We start from the raw sequence: 19,428 nt of genomic DNA, 5'->3' as shown, positions 1-19,428 counted from the left end.
TGCCATTGCACTCCAACCTGGGCAACAAGGGCAAAACTCCATCTCAGAAATAAATAAATATAAATAAATAAACGAGGGAATCTCCTCCTAGTGAAGATGCTATGAACATTGTTGAAATGATAACAAAAGATTTAGATATTCCATAACCTTAGTTGATAAAGCTGTGGTAGGGTTTAAGAGGATTAACTTCAATTTTGAAAGAAATTCTACTCAGGAAAAAAAATGTTATCAAAAGCATTGCATGCTACACAGAAATTTTCATGAAAGGAAGAGTCAATCGATGTGGCAAACTTCACTGTGGTCTTATTTTAAGAAGTTGTCACAGCCACCCCCGTCTCTGTAATTACCACCGCAATCAGTCAGTAGCTATTGAAATTAGGCAAGACCTTCCACCAGCAAAAACACTACAAATGGTTGAAGGCTCAGATTATTAGCATTTTTTGTCAATAAAGCATTTTTTATTTAAGGTATATACTTTTTTTAGACATAATGCTATTGCACATTAAACAGACTATAGTACAGTGTAAACATAAGTTAATTTTTATATGCCTTGGGAAACAAAAAAATTGGGCTCAATATACTGTAATATTTGCTTTGTGTGGTAGTCTGAAACTGAACCCACAATATTTCCAAGGTATACCTGTATGTATACACATCTTCATTGTATTAATCATGGCAATTAGAGACAAATCTCTACATTTCAATGGGAACTCAAATAACTATGCTAATGAATGAAAGTATAAGAACATAATAAAAGTTGGAAATTATCTCCATTCCTCACATAAAAATATGAAGAATTAGAAAGCAAATAAACCAAATGAGCAATCCAAGTTTATTCCTTTTAAGTAAACCTATAGCCACTACATATGTCCATGACAATTAGAATAGAAAAAAACAAAAGGACAACTAGAAATAATTTCTATTCTGTCCATATAGTAGTAGTTTTGGGGGTATAGATAGTAAACACTAGTCAAGAATACTCATCTAAATTTGTTGGTAAAATGTAGTCATCATTTGGCATGTGTTTTGCTTTGGCATATAATGAAGTTGAGCTATCCCATCTTTCTTCTCATATGTAATATAGTCACACAAACAAAAAAGATGAATCTCACTAGTGGTGAGTCTTTATCGGAAATATGCCCCAATCTAGTTAGGTAATAGAAAGAAAATTATTTTCTTCTCCTATGTCTAAGATTCTTCATGTAAAAATTATAAGACTGAATAAAGATGATCTCTAAGTTTCTATAATTCATGTACATATATCAATTTATACATCATGATGTACATAGACAGCAAGGCTATACTTTCTGGCTCCATGATGCTAGGCTTGGCCACATGACTTGCTTAAAGCAAGTATGATACATGCATCTTTTAAGAGAAAACTGAAGTGTATTTCGATCTCTTTCTCTCTCTGCTTAAACAATGACAGTGTCCCAAAAGAGAGTCCTTCCTGCACCTTTGATCGGTGAGAAGATGATACAGAGCAGTGCCACAGCCAATCAACAGCTGACATCACCCACCAGGAAATACATCTTTGTTGTTGTCACTACAGCATAACCTAATGAAAGCTAATTAAATATAAGAATTTGCTAATAATTGAGGATCAGTACACAGTTAAACTTAAAAGAAAAAAATGCTAATAGAAAACTTATAATTTAAAATGTGACATAAGGGGAAATAAGTTAAAAAGCAACTGTAAAAAATTACAAAAATGGTATCTGTAGTAAAAGAAATGGACTTAAACATGTAATAGAATTTTCCCTGTGATTTCTGACTTGAATCGTTGAATGACTATTCCAAGTAAGATTCAACATTTTTACAGAATTGTTCTTCATCATTAAGATATTCCAAGATTATATTTCCACCATTATATAAAGGACAATCCTCCTTAGCAATCCAGGTTTCCAAAGTATGATCCAAGGGTAAGGCTTCTCCTGAAGCAATGTGACACAGCCTTAATTTCTGTGAAGGGAGAAGTAAGTCATACTGTAGTAGATGAACACTTTTGAATGGAATATCATAAAACCTTTATGGAAATATTATTATAACGAGATGTTACCTTAGCTGTTAATTTGTTATTGTCATTTTTAAGACTGGCTAGAGAAGCGGCAAAGTCTATGGCCTTTCCAATGCTCCATCGGTGGCAAAAGAACATTGGTTTGCTCTTCTCTTTGCTCCCTTTAGGTAAGAAAACCTGAAAGTAAATTCTTTCTGTCTGTAAAAAGAAAAAGTTAAAACAACCATTACATAGACAAAATAGACATCAGTTTTTGTCTGGTACCAACCCTTCCTCTCCTCTTCTAGTCAGAGCAGAATTACCCTCTAACAAGGTATCTGCTATTTGGAATACTAATCACAGTAGCCAAAAAGACACATAAATGCATGGGCATAGGACCAAGACCCTGGCCAGGGTGATCTGTGCAAAGACAGGCATGTGGCCTAAGTTAGGCCAATCAGGGTCTGTTCCTGGGATTTTATGTTCAACAGCTTAGGAGACAAACAGCAGTCTTATTTATTTATTTATTTATGAGACAGAGTGTCACTCTTGTTGCCAAGGCTAGAGTGCAATGGCACAATCTTGGCTCACTGCAACCTCTGCCTCCAGGGTTCAAGTGATTCTCAAGCCTCAGCCTCTGAGTAGCTAGGATTACAGGCACGCACCACCACACCTGGTTAATTTTTGTACTTTTACTAGAGACGGGGTTTCACCACGTTGGTCAGGCTGGTCTTGAACTCCTGACCTCAGGTGATCCACCTGCCTCGGCCTCTCACAGTGCTGGGATTACAGGCATGAGCCACCACACCCGGCCTCTCCTTAATTTTTTTAAGTTTTATCAAATTAAACCTGGGGTTGCCTGCAGTGAACCCTGTCACCTCACAGTCATTCCTGAACCAATGTGGAAAAAGTTTCCTCAAATGGGAAAAAATGAGGTCAATGGAGAAAGAGAAATAACAGGAAAACAGATGAACTCTTTCAACATAATTTGAGTTCCTGAATTTATTCATCCCCTAAGACCAGATCAATTCATTATTCCCCATTATATGAGGGAAAAAGTTTGTTTTGATTTTCCTAGTTGGAATCAAGTTTCTGTCACTTGCAATTCAAAGATTTCTAACACATATAACACTTCTTTTTGTGTGAAAGACCTCACTATGTATTTAGACAGAAGGACTTTTTGGAACAAGGAAACATTAAAAAAAAAAAGAAAAAGAAAAAAAGATAGAAAAAGACCTCCAAACTCCAAGCACCTTATCAATAAAAGAAAGGACTTGGAAAGGATTTCTCTAGTATTCTATATCCTATCTGCCCTCTCCTTATATTGTATTTTCCTGCCTAATTAACAAATGGATGGCTGAGCATGATGGCTCATGCCAATAATCCCAGCACTTTGGGAGGTCAAGGCAAGCAAACTGCTTGAGTCCAGGAGTTCAAGACCAGCCTAGGCAACACGGTAAAACTCCATCTCTACAAAAAGCACAAAAAATTAGCTGGGTATAGTGGTGTGTGCTGGTAGTTCCAGCTACTTTGGAGGCTGAGGTGGGAGGATCACTTGAGCCCAAGAAGGTAGAGGCCACAATGAGTGGTGAACGTGCCACTGTTCTCCAGCCAGGGCAACAAAGTAAGACCCTATTTCAAAAAAAAAAAAAAAAAACAGGAAACAATGAGTAGGAGCAGAAGTCTTGGCCTTTTGTTCTTCACTGATTCCTAAAAACTGCTTTTTAAAAGTGCTGGCTTTACAGGTCAATTCTTGCTAAAACAAAAATGTTGGCATAACTAGAGCATCTCTAACTTGTGGGGGAAAGATCACAATTATTCTAAGAAATAATAAATTCAACACAATTCCCGTCTCAGCACTAAGGGATTTGGATTTGTTGAAGACAAATCCAACAGTGGGGTGTGTTATTACAGGTAACAAGTATTAAAAGAAAAAACAAGAAATCACTGGAAATTCAAACTGTGAGCCACCTCTATAATCAAATATTACTTGCTCTAAAAACAAAGTAGCAAGAAGATAGAGAAAGAGAAAATTAATAGGATATAGTCTTATCTTTTTTTTTTTAAAAAAAAGATAAATATGTATGAGGATCAAAAATGAAACGGAAATACAAAGTGATAGGCTGGCTGAGTCACAGGCTTTCAGGGCTCCAGAAGAGGAGGAGATCAGCTCATAGGTAAGCAGGAAATAACAGCACCACAGGGAGATGTGTATAAAGCTCCTGGGTCAGGCTCCCTGCTCGGAAGCAGAAGAGTGTGTGGGACCTCTGCTCCAGGAAGGGCAGCTAACGTTACTGCTGAATGCTGACTTAAGTATAAAATTGCTAGACAGGGATCTGTGAGTGAGAGGAAGGAGAGATATAGGAAGAACCTCCTATTCAAGATGAACATGTTAAATTCAATAACTGAAATTTCAAAACAAACTGAAGATTAACTCATTATGGGCAAATGAAGACAGCTGAACTTTAAAAAGACATTAAAAAAAGGTATTTAGGATGCACAATTAGATAAAAAAGGAAACTGGGAAGTTATAAAACCAAAATAGGCACAAATAAAACATAAAAGACATGAAGATCCAAGTCAAAAAATGAAAAATAAAAAATAGTTTCTGGAGTAAAACACTCAAAATTTATTATAGATAAACTTCTATAATCCTCAATAAAAAGGCCTAATGTATTATAAGATGGATACGAGGAAGTCATCCAGAATACCGCATAAAGAGATACAAGATAGAAACAATTATAGGCTGGGTGCAGTGGCTAACAACTGTAATCCCAGCACTTTGGGAGGCTGAGGTGGGCAGATCACTTGAGGTCAGGAGTTTGAGGCCAGCCTCGCCAACATGGCAAAACCCTGTCTCTTAAAAATACACAAATTAGCCAGGTGTGGTGGCACACGCCTGTAGTCCCAGCTACTCAGGAGGCTGAGGTGCGAGAATTGCTTGAACTCAGGAAGTGGAGGCTGCAGTGAGCTGAGACTGTGCCACTGCACTCCAGCCTGGGTGACAGAGTGAGATTCCGTCTCAAAAAAAAAACAAAAACAATTATAGATCCCCAAAGTATGTCAATGAGAGATTCAGAAAAGAAGAAATGAAGTAGCACTATTTAGAGAGAAAATGAGTACAATTTTCCAAAAAGTCAAAATTTACAATGTGTCAAACTGAATAATTAAAATAAATCTACACATAGAAACATTCCACAGAAATTGGAAAATATCACAAGATATCTTAAAAGCTACCAAAAAAGACAGATTACTCATAGAGTAAGACTGACACAGATGTTCCTCCAATAATACATGACAAAGTATATTTAAAGTGATGAGAAAGTTTAATAGACAATCCAGCTAAAAGTAAGGGCAAAATAAGGGCATGTGCAAACAAAAAAAAAAGACTGATAGAGTTTATTATCAGAGACCTTTACTGAATGAACTGCTAAAGAATGTAATTTAGCAAAAATAAAAGTGAGCCCTAAGGAAGGAGAAACAAAAAAAAAAGTGTTGGTAAATTTTAATAACTATTAATTTTTATGTTAAAAAAAGATGATGGGATAGGAGAGAGTCAACTGGATAAAGCATTTCAAGCTCGTATTCAGGAGGATATACTACCAACTAACTTTAGGCTTTGAGAAAAAACTGATATTTAATTATATACGTTAAGAATGTAAGCACATAGCTGTTACCACCATTATCATTTTAGGATATTATATTGGAGATTATGGACAATGTAGTATGAAAAAGGAAATAATGAGTATAATTACTGAAAAAAATTAAAGCTATTCTTATTTGTTAATGAGGTATAATTTTTAACTAGAAAATTGAAAAACACTAGTAGAAAAAAACTTCTAAAACTAATAAAATATTTTGATGATGTGGCTGAATAATATGAGTATACAGAACTTAAGATTTTTTTTCTCTTTATTAGCAATAAGTACTTGGCAATAGAAGTGGGGAAAATATTCTGTTCCCAACCTAAACAAAAATCATAAAGTATGTAGCAATGAAAATAAGGAATACAACATAAAAGAAGAAAAATATAAAATATTACAGAAGGGAATAAAACATCTGAATAAATAAAGACATATAATGTCCTTGAAGAAAGACAATGTCATAAAAATGTCATTTCTTCCAAAACTAATGTATAGCATATAAAGCAAATCCAATGTGAATCCTTCAGGAACGGTTCTGAGTCAGGCCAAAAGCCTAGACTTGCTAATAGATACTGCTGGGGATTCGAACTGTACTTCACCTAACTTCATAGAACTAAGACTATGTTGTGTTATCTGTTGCTTTTTGTAATCATACTCTCAGTTTCCACATTTTGCTTTTAAAGAGTCTAACTTCTTTAACAGGCTATGTCGAAGTCTGTTATTCACAACCTTGCCCCATTATGGTAACCTAGAAATCCTAAGAGTATTATTTTTCAAAATCTGGATATAATAATCATAACATTCAGAAGGATAAATAAATGCTAATAAAAATACTAAGAAAAAATGGAAAAATACGGATGGGACTTGCATGATCTGATATAGAACATTCTATAAAGCTATTGCATCAAATCAATTTGGTATTAACTTATGAGTAAAAAATGAGTAGACTGTAATAGAAAATTAAGAAATAAATCCATATACAGAAAATAAAATGTTCAACTTTTAATGAAGGTGATATTTTGGTATTTCAATCCAATAAAACATAGATAACTTATTAAATAATCAGTGATGGCAAAACTACCTAAACAACTGGAAGATAATAAAATTAAGCCCTTAGCTCACATCATATGCTAACCAAAAAAACAGGTGGATTAAAGATTAATCCAAAACAAGCCAGGCTCAGTGGCTCACACCTATAATCCCAGCATTTTGGGAGGCTGAGGCAGGTGGATCACCTGAGGTCAGGAGTTCGAGATCAGCCTGACCAACATGGTGAAACCCTGTCTCTACTAAAACTACAAAAACTACTTGGGCATGGTGGCGCATGCCTGTAATCCTGGCTACTCAGGAGGCTGAGGCAGGAGAACTGCTTAAACTCAGGAGGCAGAGGGTGCAGTGAGCTGAGATCGCACCATTGCGCTCCAGACTGGGCAATAAGAGCAAAACTCCATCAAAAAAAAAAAAGGCTAATGCAAAACAAAACCAACATACCCACAAAACCCAAAGGAAAATCACAACAGGAATGAAAGAAAAGACAGAACTTGGAAAATTTAAATGTAAAATGTTGCTATGTCAATTAGAAATGTAAATAATATCAATACACTGATAGATTTGTAAAATAATTTACAAATAATGATTATAGATAAAGGATTAACATCTTTTATAGTCTGAGAGCTCCTATAAGTTGACCAAACAAAACAAATAGAAAAATATCCCAAAAGAAAAATGACCAAAGGATACTACTCAATAACAATTCAGAGAAGGGCAATTCCAAATGACTAAAAAACATATTAAAAGTTGTCCAAACTGAATAATAGTCATGAAAATACAAATTAAAGCAATTATGAAATATCTTTTTATAGCCACCAGACTGTAAAATATTAAAAAGAATGCTAACAGTTACTGGAACCCATGGAGAAAAAGGGTACTCTCATGTTTGGCCACAAGAGGCAGTATACGGAACTGGTTAGAATGGCAGGCTCTTACCAAGTTAGAGCTCTTAAAAATACTTAACTCCAGATTACTCATCTGTGAAATTAGGACAAAAATATATCTCAGAAGAGTTGTAAGTACTAAGGGTGATTAAAAAACTAGAGCCACAAAACCATGCTTAGTATAGGCAATCCGTCAATGAAGTTTGATTTGAAATGTGAATTGTAATTTCTTTGTAAAGTTGTTCGACAATTTTTGTTAAAATTTAAAATATGCATACCATTTGACACAGCAAACACACTCTTGGGAATTTATCTCACAGAAAGAAAAGTACCACACAGGCTACTTAGCACAGTAGCCAAAACTGGAAACAAAGTGAATGCTTATTATTAGGAAAATGACAAAATAAGCCACAGTACACCCACACCACAGAAGAGGATGCAGTTTGTAAAGAAAATGATTTAGGGCCACACCAACTCACTTGAGGGAATTTCTACTAGGCATTAATGAGAGAAGGATATATAATCTAACCCAAACCTGCTTTAGTTTTATTTATAGCCCTAATGACTACACAAACTATTATATATTTAATATCTGTCTCAGCCCAGTGGCATATAAACTCCAGGAAGTCTGGATTCATAAGGGCAGGAGGGATTCTGTTTTATTCACTACTGTATTACCAGGGCTCGGTATATAGAAAGCATTTTTTTTTAAGTGTGTTGACTAAATGAATGATACCATTTTTATAAAATAATGACAGAAAAATATTCTTTATGCCTTTGCATACATATACAAGTAGAATACATTTTCATTTATGTAAAGTGACATAGACACATATATACACACACACATAATACATACTTACACATATATGTATATACATGGAAACAAAACACATGTATATATTATACATGTAAGTATGTATAAACACATAGACACCCACATATATCTCTAGTATGTCTATATTTATACACACACAAACATTAATAATAAAGGGAAAAACTTTTATCTACAAACTTATAGAATGCTTTATGATATATTGTTAAGTGTGTGCAAAAGATGATTTGTGAAACCAGACTGCCTAGTTTCAATTCGTAGTTCTCCCCTTACTAGCTACATTAATAGAATGTTACTCTTTTTGGGTAAGAGTTAATAGTGCCTACCTTATAAACTTGTTGCAAGGATGAAATGTTTTAGAAGACCGCCTTAAAGTAAGTCTTGCAGAAGTTTTCATTGTTATCTTTCAAGTAATAGAAGAATTGCAAAGTAATGTAAGTATTACTGAATACTTAAGAGCAGGTCTTCTCAACTTTGTCACTATTTACATTTTAGGCCAAGAAAAAATTCTGTTGTCGGCCTTGTCCTCTACAGTGTATGAATTTAACAGCATCTCTGGCCTCTACCAACTAAATACCAGGAGCACCCCATTCCCAACTGTGACAACTAAAAATGTCTCCAGACATTGCTGAATGTCCCTTTAGGGAGCAAAACTGCTCTCAGTTAAGAACTGCTGCTTTATGGGATGGAAATGGATGAGAGACACAGGAGTATGTATGCTTTTTCTCCATATGCATCTTTTGATAGTTACACTTGTTAAAAGCTTGTACTACCTTTGCAATTTAAAAAAATCAAATAAAATTTCAAAAAAGGAAAATATCAGGGGTAGTCAATAAAATAAGAAAACTGTAATCAATCATTTCTAAGCCATCAGAATAAATTCAATACAAAAGGAAAGAGAAAGAGTCAAAGAAAAAGGGTGATGAGAAGAAAACATATGATGGAAGAAATATGTTCAAATACACCAATGACCACTATAAACAAGAAAGGATTCAACTCACCTACAAAAGAGAGACACTATCAAACTGGTTTTAAAAAAACAAAGTCCAGCTATATGCTGCTTACAAGATACACCCTAAAATGAAACAACAAAAAAAGTTGAAATATAAAGGGATGAAAAAATTACGTACTTGTTAAATATTTACCAAAAGAAAGCTAGTGAAACAATATTACAATTCAAAATAGGATTAAAGGCAAAATTCATAAAGAACATATAACAATGAAGAAATTCTATGCACTTGATAATATATAACTCTACAAACCATTAGAGTTATATAAAAAAATTAGCAAAACCACATCCATAGTAGATCTTAACCTGAGAAAGTGATAAATCAAGTGGATCAAAAATTAAGTACACACATATACATATGGTACATATAGACAGAGAGAGACAGCAGATGATAAAGCAAGCAGGGCAAAATATAAATAATTGGTACATTTGGGTAAAGAATATGGAAAAGTTATTTGTACTATGTTTGTAACTTGCCCGTGTTTGAAATGATATCAAAATAAAGACACCAAAAAAGTATATTGTTACACCTAAACAAGTATATTAAAAATATTCAAGCCTGTAATCCCAGCACTTTGGGAGGCTGAGACAGGCGGGCCATGAGGTCAGGAGATTGAGACCATCCTGGCTAACAATGGTGAAACCCCGTCTGTACTAAAAAATACAAAAAAAAAAAAACCTAGCCGGGTGAGGTGGCGGGTGGCTGTAGTCCCAGCTACTCGGGAGGCTGAGGCAGGAGAATGGCATAAACCCAGGAGGTGGAACTTGCAGTGAGCTGAGATCTGGCCACTGCACTCCAGCCTGGGAGACAGAGTGAGACTCCATCTCAAAAAAAAAAAAAAATAAACAAACTTGCCAGGCGCAGTGGCTCACGCCTGTAATCCCACCATTTTGGGAGGCCAAGGAGGGTGGATCATGAGGTCAAGAGTTCAAGACCAGCCTGACCAACATGGGGAAATCCTGTCTCTACTAAAAATACAAAAATTAGCCAGGTGTGGCAGTGCACACCTGTAACCCCAGCTACTCATGAGGCTGAGGCAGGAGAATCACTTGAACCCAGGAGGCAGAGGTTGCAGTGAGCTGAGATTGCGCCACTGTACTCCAGCCTGGGCGACAGAATGAGACTCTGTCTCAAAACTAAACAAAACAAAAATAAAATAAATAAATTACCATTCTATGTGAAAGGCTAGAAAAAGGACATTAGAGAAAAATCTAAACAAAGCAGAAGGAAATAATAAAAAAAGCAACAATTAGTGAAACAGAAAACAAAACACAGAGGTCTTTAAATCCAAATCACGGTTCTTTGAAAACACTAAGGAAAAATAAGGATAAACTTGTAGCTATTCTGTCTAAAAGGGAAAGAAGGAAAAGTACAAATGAAAAAAGAAAGAGGTAGAATGACTAAAGACACACAGAGATTCTGAAGTATAACAGAATAACTTGAACAACTTGATAACGATAAACTGAAAAATCTACATCAAACAATTTTTTGGAAAAATATTTACCAAAATTGACTTCAGAAGAAATAGATTATCCAGATAAAGAAAGATGTAACACATTGGAATAGTATTCGAAATTCCCCAAGAGTTACTACAACTGAGTGTTACGAAACCTTCGAGAACAAATGATTCCCACCCTCTACAACTACCTCAAAGAATAGAAGAGAGAAAGCTGCTCAACTAATTTTTGAGCATAATCTTGCTATTAATGTCACGAACACACACTAAATAATATGTTAGTAAATCAATTTATCAGTGCATTTTAAAAGAATTATATACCGGAGTCAAGTGATTTATCCTGGAATATTTGATGATCTAATGACAGAAACCTGATTGATAAAATTTATTACATTGATGAGGAAACAATGATCTTACTAGATGTAAGAAAAAAATTTACAATAAAGTTTAATATCCATTCATAATGTAAATTCCTAGCAAACTAGGAATAGAAAGAAATGATAATATCAAGAAAAAGGCTACTTACACTAACTTACAGTATATCTAATACTTGAGGAAATGTTAGATACATTTGCATTAAAGTCAGAAACATGATGATTCCTTCTATTGCCCATATTATTCAACATTGTTCTGAAGATCTCAACATTAAGACAAGGCAAAAGAGAAGAGAAAATCTGCAGAAAAAATCCACAAAAATTGGTATTTGGAGAAGATATAACTCCAAAGAAAATAGCCCAGAAAAATCTACAAAATATGGGAACTATTAGGAATTTATTTGCCAGATAGAAGGGCAACATAACATTAACCAACAATAGTTAGGAAAATGTAATTTTTTAAAAAAGGTATTTTTTATAATGACAGCAAAAATTATAAAGAGCCTAAGAACAAAACTAAGAAAAGGTACATAAATATTTATGGTAAGCATTATAGAATGTTACTTCTACAATTACACATAAAAGAAAACCTAAAGAAAAGTTGGAAAGATATACCACAGACATAGATGAGAAGAGTCAAAATTCTAAAGATGTCAACTGTCTCTAATCTAAAATTCAGCATAATTCCTATCAAAATCATAATTTCACAGAACACAGCAAAGTGATCCTAAAATTTTTATGAAGGAATAAATGGCCAGAAATAGACATGGTTGAAAGCACTAATAGAAAGAGTCAAATGAGTACAACCACTGACAACAGGAAGTTGACCTTATCTAGTAAAGCTGAAGATCAGCAAAGCCCATAATCCAGGTTTTCTATTTCCAGGTATATTCCCTAAAGTAGCATTTTTGAAACTGGTAGTCTCAATCCATCAGAGGTTGGAAAATCAACCTACTAGGTTCTGACTAACAATCTTTAAAATAGAATAACAAATATCACAATATAACACATATTAAGGGTAAGTACCACTCAACTAAACTGTGTTAAGGTATGCATATATATATTGGGTTGTTATAACTGATATTGTGAAGTTTTAAAGGAACAGTCCTAGAGAAACTCTTCTACATATACACAAGGATGGTCACCACAGACAGTTTATTACAGCAAAAAATTGAAAAAAATCTGAATTTTGTTGACTAAAGGTCTCAGCATGTATAAATGTTAATAGCACATCCCAAGTGGGAAAAAAAAACTAACACAAAGAAGGATACATATGGTTCACTATCATGCCTATAAAGTGAAAAGACTCATAAAACTATGTATTATTTATGCTGACATATACCATGCAACATTAAGAATGATACATACTAGGTCTAGGTAGTTGTTAATTGATGGGAAGGAGGAACACAAAGAGGACTTCAACTATATTTGAAATTTTTGTGTTTTAAAAAATCTCTAAGACCAACCTGTGGTAATGACTTATCGCCATCAGCATGCATCTTTAATTTCATCAATGCAACCTTTGCAGCTGTTTCACTATTTTTGGCACCTTTCCGCCGTTTACTTGCTGTTTCTCCTGTCTTGGAATCTAAGAAGTGTAAGCATGTAATCACATAAAACTTTCACATTACAAATAGAGTTTCATCATAAAACACTTATTAATTATGGCCCTGAAACATATATAAATTACACACAAGAGAGATATACAGAGACCACATTCATTGTATAGGTACTGTATTTACATGGTCAATGGAAAAATATCATTGAGATTGATCTAAGCAATCTCCACATCAAAAAATTCACTATAATGTGCTTCTTTCCAACTTAAGCCTATTCAACCTAAAGCAGTCATTAATGCTTCTACAGACAATCTTAAGATTTGCATATGCAAGATTTTAATAAAAGTACTATCCTTAATATGGAATAAAAATTCTGAGCTAATATACTGGCAGAAAGACTGATTTAAGTCACAGATACATTCGTTTCTGGTATCTCTTATTATCAGCAGTATTCACAGCACAGTTGACTAGGTTTAGAGTTTAGTCTGTAGAGAAAGCAGCTGACTACTTCAATCTCATGAATATAATTTCTAGCCCGATGGTTAACTAGCTAATCTAAGTGGCTCAGCAAAAGAGATAAGTACTTATGGTGGAGTACTTTCCAAATAATTTCCAAATTTTCATTGTTCAGGTAGACCTCGTAAGATATACTGTCACAAGAATATCATCAAAATGCAAGTTAATACAAATACCACTAGGGCTATTAATGATGCCTCCCGTAACTGGAAAGTAGACATAAGAAGCAGGAGCTCTGGAACTAGGAAAGCAACAAAACACACTTTCTAGATACTTACCAATAATGTCTTTAACAAGCTTCTGAGTGGCAGCCATTCGAGGCTTTGGGATTTCCAGTTTTTCACACTCATGATCTGACTGATGACGGTGTCTATGAGCAACAGAAGAGTGACACTAGTTCATGTGTTTGTATAGGACTTAAACAGATATGCAAAGTGTGAACAGCCTAAGTGATCAATCACCTCAGGCAAAAATTCTTCTCACAATGAGGACATATAACTGCCACAAGTTCTCTCTCAGCACAGTCTTTGAATGAGCATGGGTAAGATGTATGTTGATCTGTCTTCAGTCTCTCATTGATTACAGTCACCTGAAAATGCAAAAAGCAAGAAATGTATTACATTTCAGACCTAAACCTAATCAATGTGTCTATTCTAGAAGGCAGCATTCATATTATTTTTGCTTAAACTTATTAGAGCAAGTTATTTACTCTCACATAAAGATTATAATGAATGTTTTGTGTGACAAGTGATTACTATGCTGACTGTTTCACATTTTCATAATTTTTCTACTGTGGTATATTTGTCTTCTAAGTCAAGTTGAAATGACTATTTAATTACGCCCTATAATTTTAACCTGCTTTGTAACAGTCTCATACAAAGATGCCCCCATGATATGCTCAGGTAATTATCTCATCAACCCTCAAATGGCAAGTCAACCTAATTTCCACACTAATTTTAGGAGATGAAACACTTAACTCAGAGAATAAAACACTTAAAAATATTTATTTATTCGTGAGATAAAAGGTTAAAGACAGTTTTCGTAATCATATATTATTCTTTATGCCCTATTTCACATTTTTATTACCAGCAAATACTCCACCACAGGAAGAAAAGATTTTATAAGACTAAAAAAAAAAAAAAAAAGAAGTCTAGATCAGCCAGGCTATTCTGAGCATTAACAAACCAGGTTTCTAAAGATGAGTAAACTTAGGGAAATAATTGCTTGAAAACTACAACCAAAGGGAATTTCTTTTTATAAATAATAGTTACATCTTATTGGAATTAAGTATCTTTTTGAACTTGTTGCAATGGCCTAATGATGTTTCAGTATTTAATTAATAGAATCTAATTATCTGAGAGACAGTCAGGGAAATCAAATTATATCCTAAGAAAAAAGAAAACACAGGATAGATTTATAAACTGCAAGAAACATCAGTAAGTTTTATTGTATGACTGAATATTTCCTCCAATTAACGCTGCATAAAATCAACATGCTAGGTAATTTTAATTTTCCTCAAATAGATCAAGTAAACTTCAAAGAATCAAATTTTGACTGATGATTTAAACTCGAAAGAATCAGATTTCAACTGAATCTCATGTAACTTTAATAACTTTCTATAACTGAGAAAACGGATGTGAAAATATTTGGTAAAGCACTTGGTAAATGGTGGGCAAGAATAAATGTCCACTGAAAAGTGTTAGAACACATTGAACATGGTGGGGTTAGCTTTCTCTCTTCCTCTTGGAATTGAACTGCCTTCAGAAGAAAGCCTAACATGGTCCAGTACTGCTGTGACTGCTGGGTAAGTCTCCCTAATTCTGGATTTTCTTTGCAAACCCATTTGGCTCTATGCTGAGTTTCATCATTCAACTTATCTTTACCAGTAATAATGGTAATATGTTGACCTCAATATGTCAGACCTTTCTTAACTTATGATTTGTGCAAAATTAGGGTAGGAATTTTATGACTATAGGTTTCTTCCTGGTTGTCTTAGGCTGACTGAGCCAGAATGATTTACTACCATAGATCCTAACAGCAGGCATCAGTGAAAATGAACACAATAGTGAAGGACACAGTGAACTGGAGGGAATATACAAGGAGGACATTAACTTAAGTGTATATTTATAAATATATAGCCTTAGATAGGTGCAGTGGCTAATGCCTGTAATCCCAACACTTTGGGAGGCCAAGGCGGGTAGATCACCTGAGGTCAGGAGTTTCAGACCAGCCTGGCCAACATGGTGAAACCCCATCTCTACTAAAAATACAAAAATCACTCGGGTGTGGTGGCACATGCATATAATCCCAGCTACTTGGGAGGCTGAGCCAGGAGAATCACATGAACCCAGGAGGCAGAGGTTGCAGTGAGCCGAGATCGCGCCACTGCACTCCAGCCTGGGCAACAAGAGCAAAACTCCATCTCAAACAAAACAAAACAAAACAAGACAAAGAAATAAATATATAGCTTTACGCTGTAAGTGGGCTACCTAAACAAATGTTAAGGAATAAGAATTATGAGGATAAAAATTTACAAATAACAAGTAAAACAATTTTTCTTTCAAACAGAGAAAAATAACGTAAATGAAGCAAAAGCCTGTTTACCTAATCAGTTTAGTGTGCCAAACTTTAATCTCTGTGACACTGACTGGCTTTAACGCTAATCAAATTTGGAATAAAAGTACATAAATACAAATACATTTTATCAGATCGGAAAAATATTAACATACCTCAGGACAACCATGAGACTCCCTGCTTCTGTGTTCAAGGCTTAAATAATAATAGTAGTGTTTATTTAAATAACATACTTAAAGATAACTGCAGTAATTTGCGATATTTTAGTGTTCAGTATTCTTAAGATACATTATGCTCATACTATATTAATAACTTTGAATATGAGAAAAAACTGAAATGTCAGATAAATTAAAGATGGAGCATCTATAGTCTCAAAAGTTTTAAAACACAAATGTTCAATTTCAATGAGTAAAAACAATTTACCACCCTAAATTACGTTTACTTTGAATACTTTAGGGTACATGAAAATATAAATGTATCTTTCAGCTCTTTTTATTTCTAAAAGATCATCAGTAGTAAAATGTGAAGAGTGTTCTAATTCCAAATAATTTAAAAATATACATTACTTTTATTTACTTCCAACAAATCATTCTGAATTACATTCTGAAAAAAATCATTCTTTCAGTGCTCTATTTTGTAAAACAAATGCTTGACATTTTAAAGTTTAACTGTAAGGAAAATCCATTTTCCAAAATTCTTGATTAATTCTTAGGTTTTACTTGGCATGTAATGTAGTCAAATGCTGTGATTCCTATTTTAAGGCATTTATAGGTTGGGCTCTTTTCGTTTTATTAATAAAAATAAAGAGTAATAATTATAACTAGATTTTTACCATATTCTTTATATTGTGAATATTATTTTCTCCTTGTAATTAAAAGACAAAAATATAACTTTTATATAAAATTCACATACATAACCCCACTTTTGGAAGTTTAAAAATTAGTCACATATATGAAGAAGTAATCACAGCCTATAACTATACAGAATATCAATAATCAATGGCTAAAGTAACAATTACTTTAAATCATTCTACTTTTCAGAAATAATCTCATATTAATAAACATTAAAATTATTCCCAAATCCTGCATAAAAATGTAACTTACCAAAATATTCCTGAACAATCATTACACACAAATGGAAGAAAATCTAAAATTGAGAGAAAATGTATATACTGGTCAGTATCTGATTTTGATTTAGTTTTCTTAAGCAAGAAAGCAACCTCTATGGAAAAATTTCCCATTTTGATTAATATCCTAGTGTAGCAAGCACTATGTAACCACTCTAACAAAAGTAATCACAACTTCAGTAACTGTGACAGAAAGCAATTGGATTAACAGAAGGTATTAATAGATGCTGCTTGTAACTTTACTAAGTCAGACAAAAATAAGTTCTAGTGGTTTTCTTTTTCTTTTTTGTTTTGTTTCCCAGATTTACTAGGTGTTGTTTTTGATGACTGTATACTGCAAAAATTCCGCATTTGGAGTTAAAAACCTGGGATTCAATTCTGATTCCGCTGCTTACTAATCTAACAATGCCAGGCAAGTTACTTAACAGTAAAGCTTTGGATATATATATATATTTATACAAATCCAATATATATTTATATATATATCTGTGTACTAATATATATCTGTGTGTGAACAACATATATATATATCGCTAAAGCGAGGTTGCAGAGAGCCGAGATGGCGCCACTGCACTCCATCCTGGGCCACAGAGCCAGACTCCATCTCAAAACAAAACAAACAAACAAAAAAGAACAATACCGCAGTGACTGGGTGGAGATGCTTAATATTTTGAGACTTTTAATAATGAAGTATTAAATGCAAACCAGAAGGACCCAGGGGAAAGAGTTAAGTCAAGACAGTTTCCCAGCACCTGATGCCATTCTTCAATCCCTCCAGAAGGGAGATAAAATTTAGGATATACACTTGACATAGTCTAAATCTTAACTGCTTTCCACTAGTCCCAAACAGATAGGCCTGGCCTCATCTCGGTTACTGACACTAAAGAGATAAATAGCTGGAAAGGAAAATGAACTATGTCATGAATGGCATATAATGTGTATTGGACTCACTAGCGGGGGATCAGGCATAGACACACATAATTTACAGTCAAAACCCAAATGGCTAAGCTTCCACATGAAAAAAGTCACACTGTCTTGTTATTACAGCCAGTGGTGAAAGATACATAGATAGAGGGCTATAAGTAACAAGAACCTAGAAGGGATTGTCACCTGTCCTATCACGCACGCCCACAGTAGAAATCACTAATCAATTATGGAACTCCACTGAAACTGGGCTAAATCTCAGAGTCCCTGACACCGTATTCAGGCACTTGATACCAATGACTGAAGTTGCAAGGGGAGATTAAACCTGTTTGCTACCTTATGTAGCGTGTGAAACCTAGTAACAACGACTGAGCAGTCTGTGTGGTTCTAATGCTTCAAAAACTTGCCTTTTCCAGGTGTATGGCATCCTGAAGCCAGTGCCACATTACCTTGGACTAGGTATATCCCAAGATCTCTCAGTACAGTGGGGAGAGCTCATCGCCATATTATTAATTCTCTCTAACACGCAGCTTACTAGTTGGAAAGGTCTTCTGTGTAAATGACTGTAGTTTACACCCTTATGTGGGCCAAGCACCAAAATCAATAATCTGTAAATGTTTGTTGAAACAATAATAATGAGAATCAGGGAATGACAGAGCTAGGAGAGCATGATGACCATTTGGTGGAATAATCTGAGGATCAGGATGCCTTTGAGAATTTGATAAAAGCTAAGGAAGTACCTTCTTCCGGACACAAATCCACGTGAACACCAGTTGGGCGAGCTGATCTCGCCCAGCTCCTCCTGACAGCTAAGTAACAGATAAGTAAACAAAAAGTTTGGGAAAGTGGCTGGCCGTAGGTCGCAGTGGCAAAGCCAAAAAACAACACTCTCAGACCAATCCTATGCGTCCCATCCCCGCGCTCAGCAGGGTAAGTGTGCGCCACGCGACCCAGCTGTGGGCTTCGTGCACTGCTCGGACACGGCACACTCGAAAACCAAAATGAGCACTGCAAGGTACGTTTTCAGGAATTGAATGGCTTCCTTCCAAGGATACCACAAGTCATTTCAAAGCCTCACGGCCAACAAAAACACGCACCAACCGATCTCACTGCAGCCACAGAAGAAACGCTCCCATCCCGCTTCTCAGGCTCTGCCCAGCCTTGTGGCCTCCCCTCACCCGCCGCCACCATCCGCGGAGCCAAAGCGGAGCCCCGGTATCCCGTGGCCGGGGATGGGGGCTGGGGGCGCCCGGATCACCTCGCTGCCGGCAGTGCTCCACCTGGCAATGCTGTCCGACGTCCAACTCCGCCATCTCTCCCGGGCCGCAAGGGGCGGGACACAGCCTGAGGGGCCAGGCAATGAGCGCGCGCGGCGCCTGACGGGAGAGTGGCGGACCCAGAGGCGGAGTCTACAGGTGGGGGCGGGGCCCGGAAGCCAGCTGTTCGCTGTGTCCTAGGTGCGTTCGCAGGGACCAGGAAA

General features: G+C 35.4%; 1 protein-coding gene across 2 annotated transcripts; it reads right to left on the bottom strand.

Moving 5' to 3' along the window:
* Positions 1 to 430: 430 nt before the first annotated feature.
* Positions 431 to 19,289, bottom strand: ZFAND1 (zinc finger, AN1-type domain 1). Of its 2 annotated transcripts, none has more exons than XM_011937123.1 (8): positions 19,207 to 19,289; positions 17,002 to 17,044; positions 16,054 to 16,093; positions 13,786 to 13,913; positions 13,603 to 13,694; positions 12,716 to 12,837; positions 2,060 to 2,215; positions 431 to 1,962 (listed from the first exon to the last, which is right to left on the bottom strand). In XM_011937123.1, exons 1-8 carry the CDS (start codon positions 19,259 to 19,261, stop codon positions 1,792 to 1,794), a joined length of 807 nt encoding a protein of 268 aa, XP_011792513.1. In that variant the 5' UTR covers positions 19,262 to 19,289; the 3' UTR covers positions 431 to 1,791. The 2 variants fall into 2 exon arrangements, with proteins under 2 accessions (XP_011792513.1, XP_011792514.1); XM_011937124.1 differs by having other exon boundaries at positions 2,060 to 2,194.
* Positions 19,290 to 19,428: the final 139 nt, after the last annotated feature.

This window comes from Colobus angolensis, unplaced genomic scaffold (assembly GCF_000951035.1).
Source record: "Colobus angolensis palliatus isolate OR3802 unplaced genomic scaffold, Cang.pa_1.0 Scaffold16, whole genome shotgun sequence".
Classification (NCBI taxonomy): domain Eukaryota; kingdom Metazoa; phylum Chordata; class Mammalia; order Primates; family Cercopithecidae; genus Colobus; species Colobus angolensis.
The sequence above is the reverse complement of the archived record's forward strand: the minus strand, read 5'-3'. Positions and strand labels throughout refer to the sequence as shown.

What these genes read in the sequence shown, in the direction of transcription:
- ZFAND1 (XM_011937123.1), bottom strand. Translation starts at nt 19,261, where the DNA reads ATGGCGGAGTTGGACGTCGGACAGCATTGCCAGGTGGAGCACTGCCGG. An exon ending in GATTGTTCAGGAATATTTTG is followed by an intron (nt 16,094 to 17,001) that starts GTAAGTTACATT and finishes TTATTATTTAAG; the next exon opens with CCTTGAACACAGAAGCAGGG. An exon ending in GCGATAAGTCATTACCACAG is followed by an intron (nt 2,216 to 12,715) that starts GTTGGTCTTAGA and finishes TTCTTTTTACAG; the next exon opens with ACAGAAAGAATTTACTTTCA.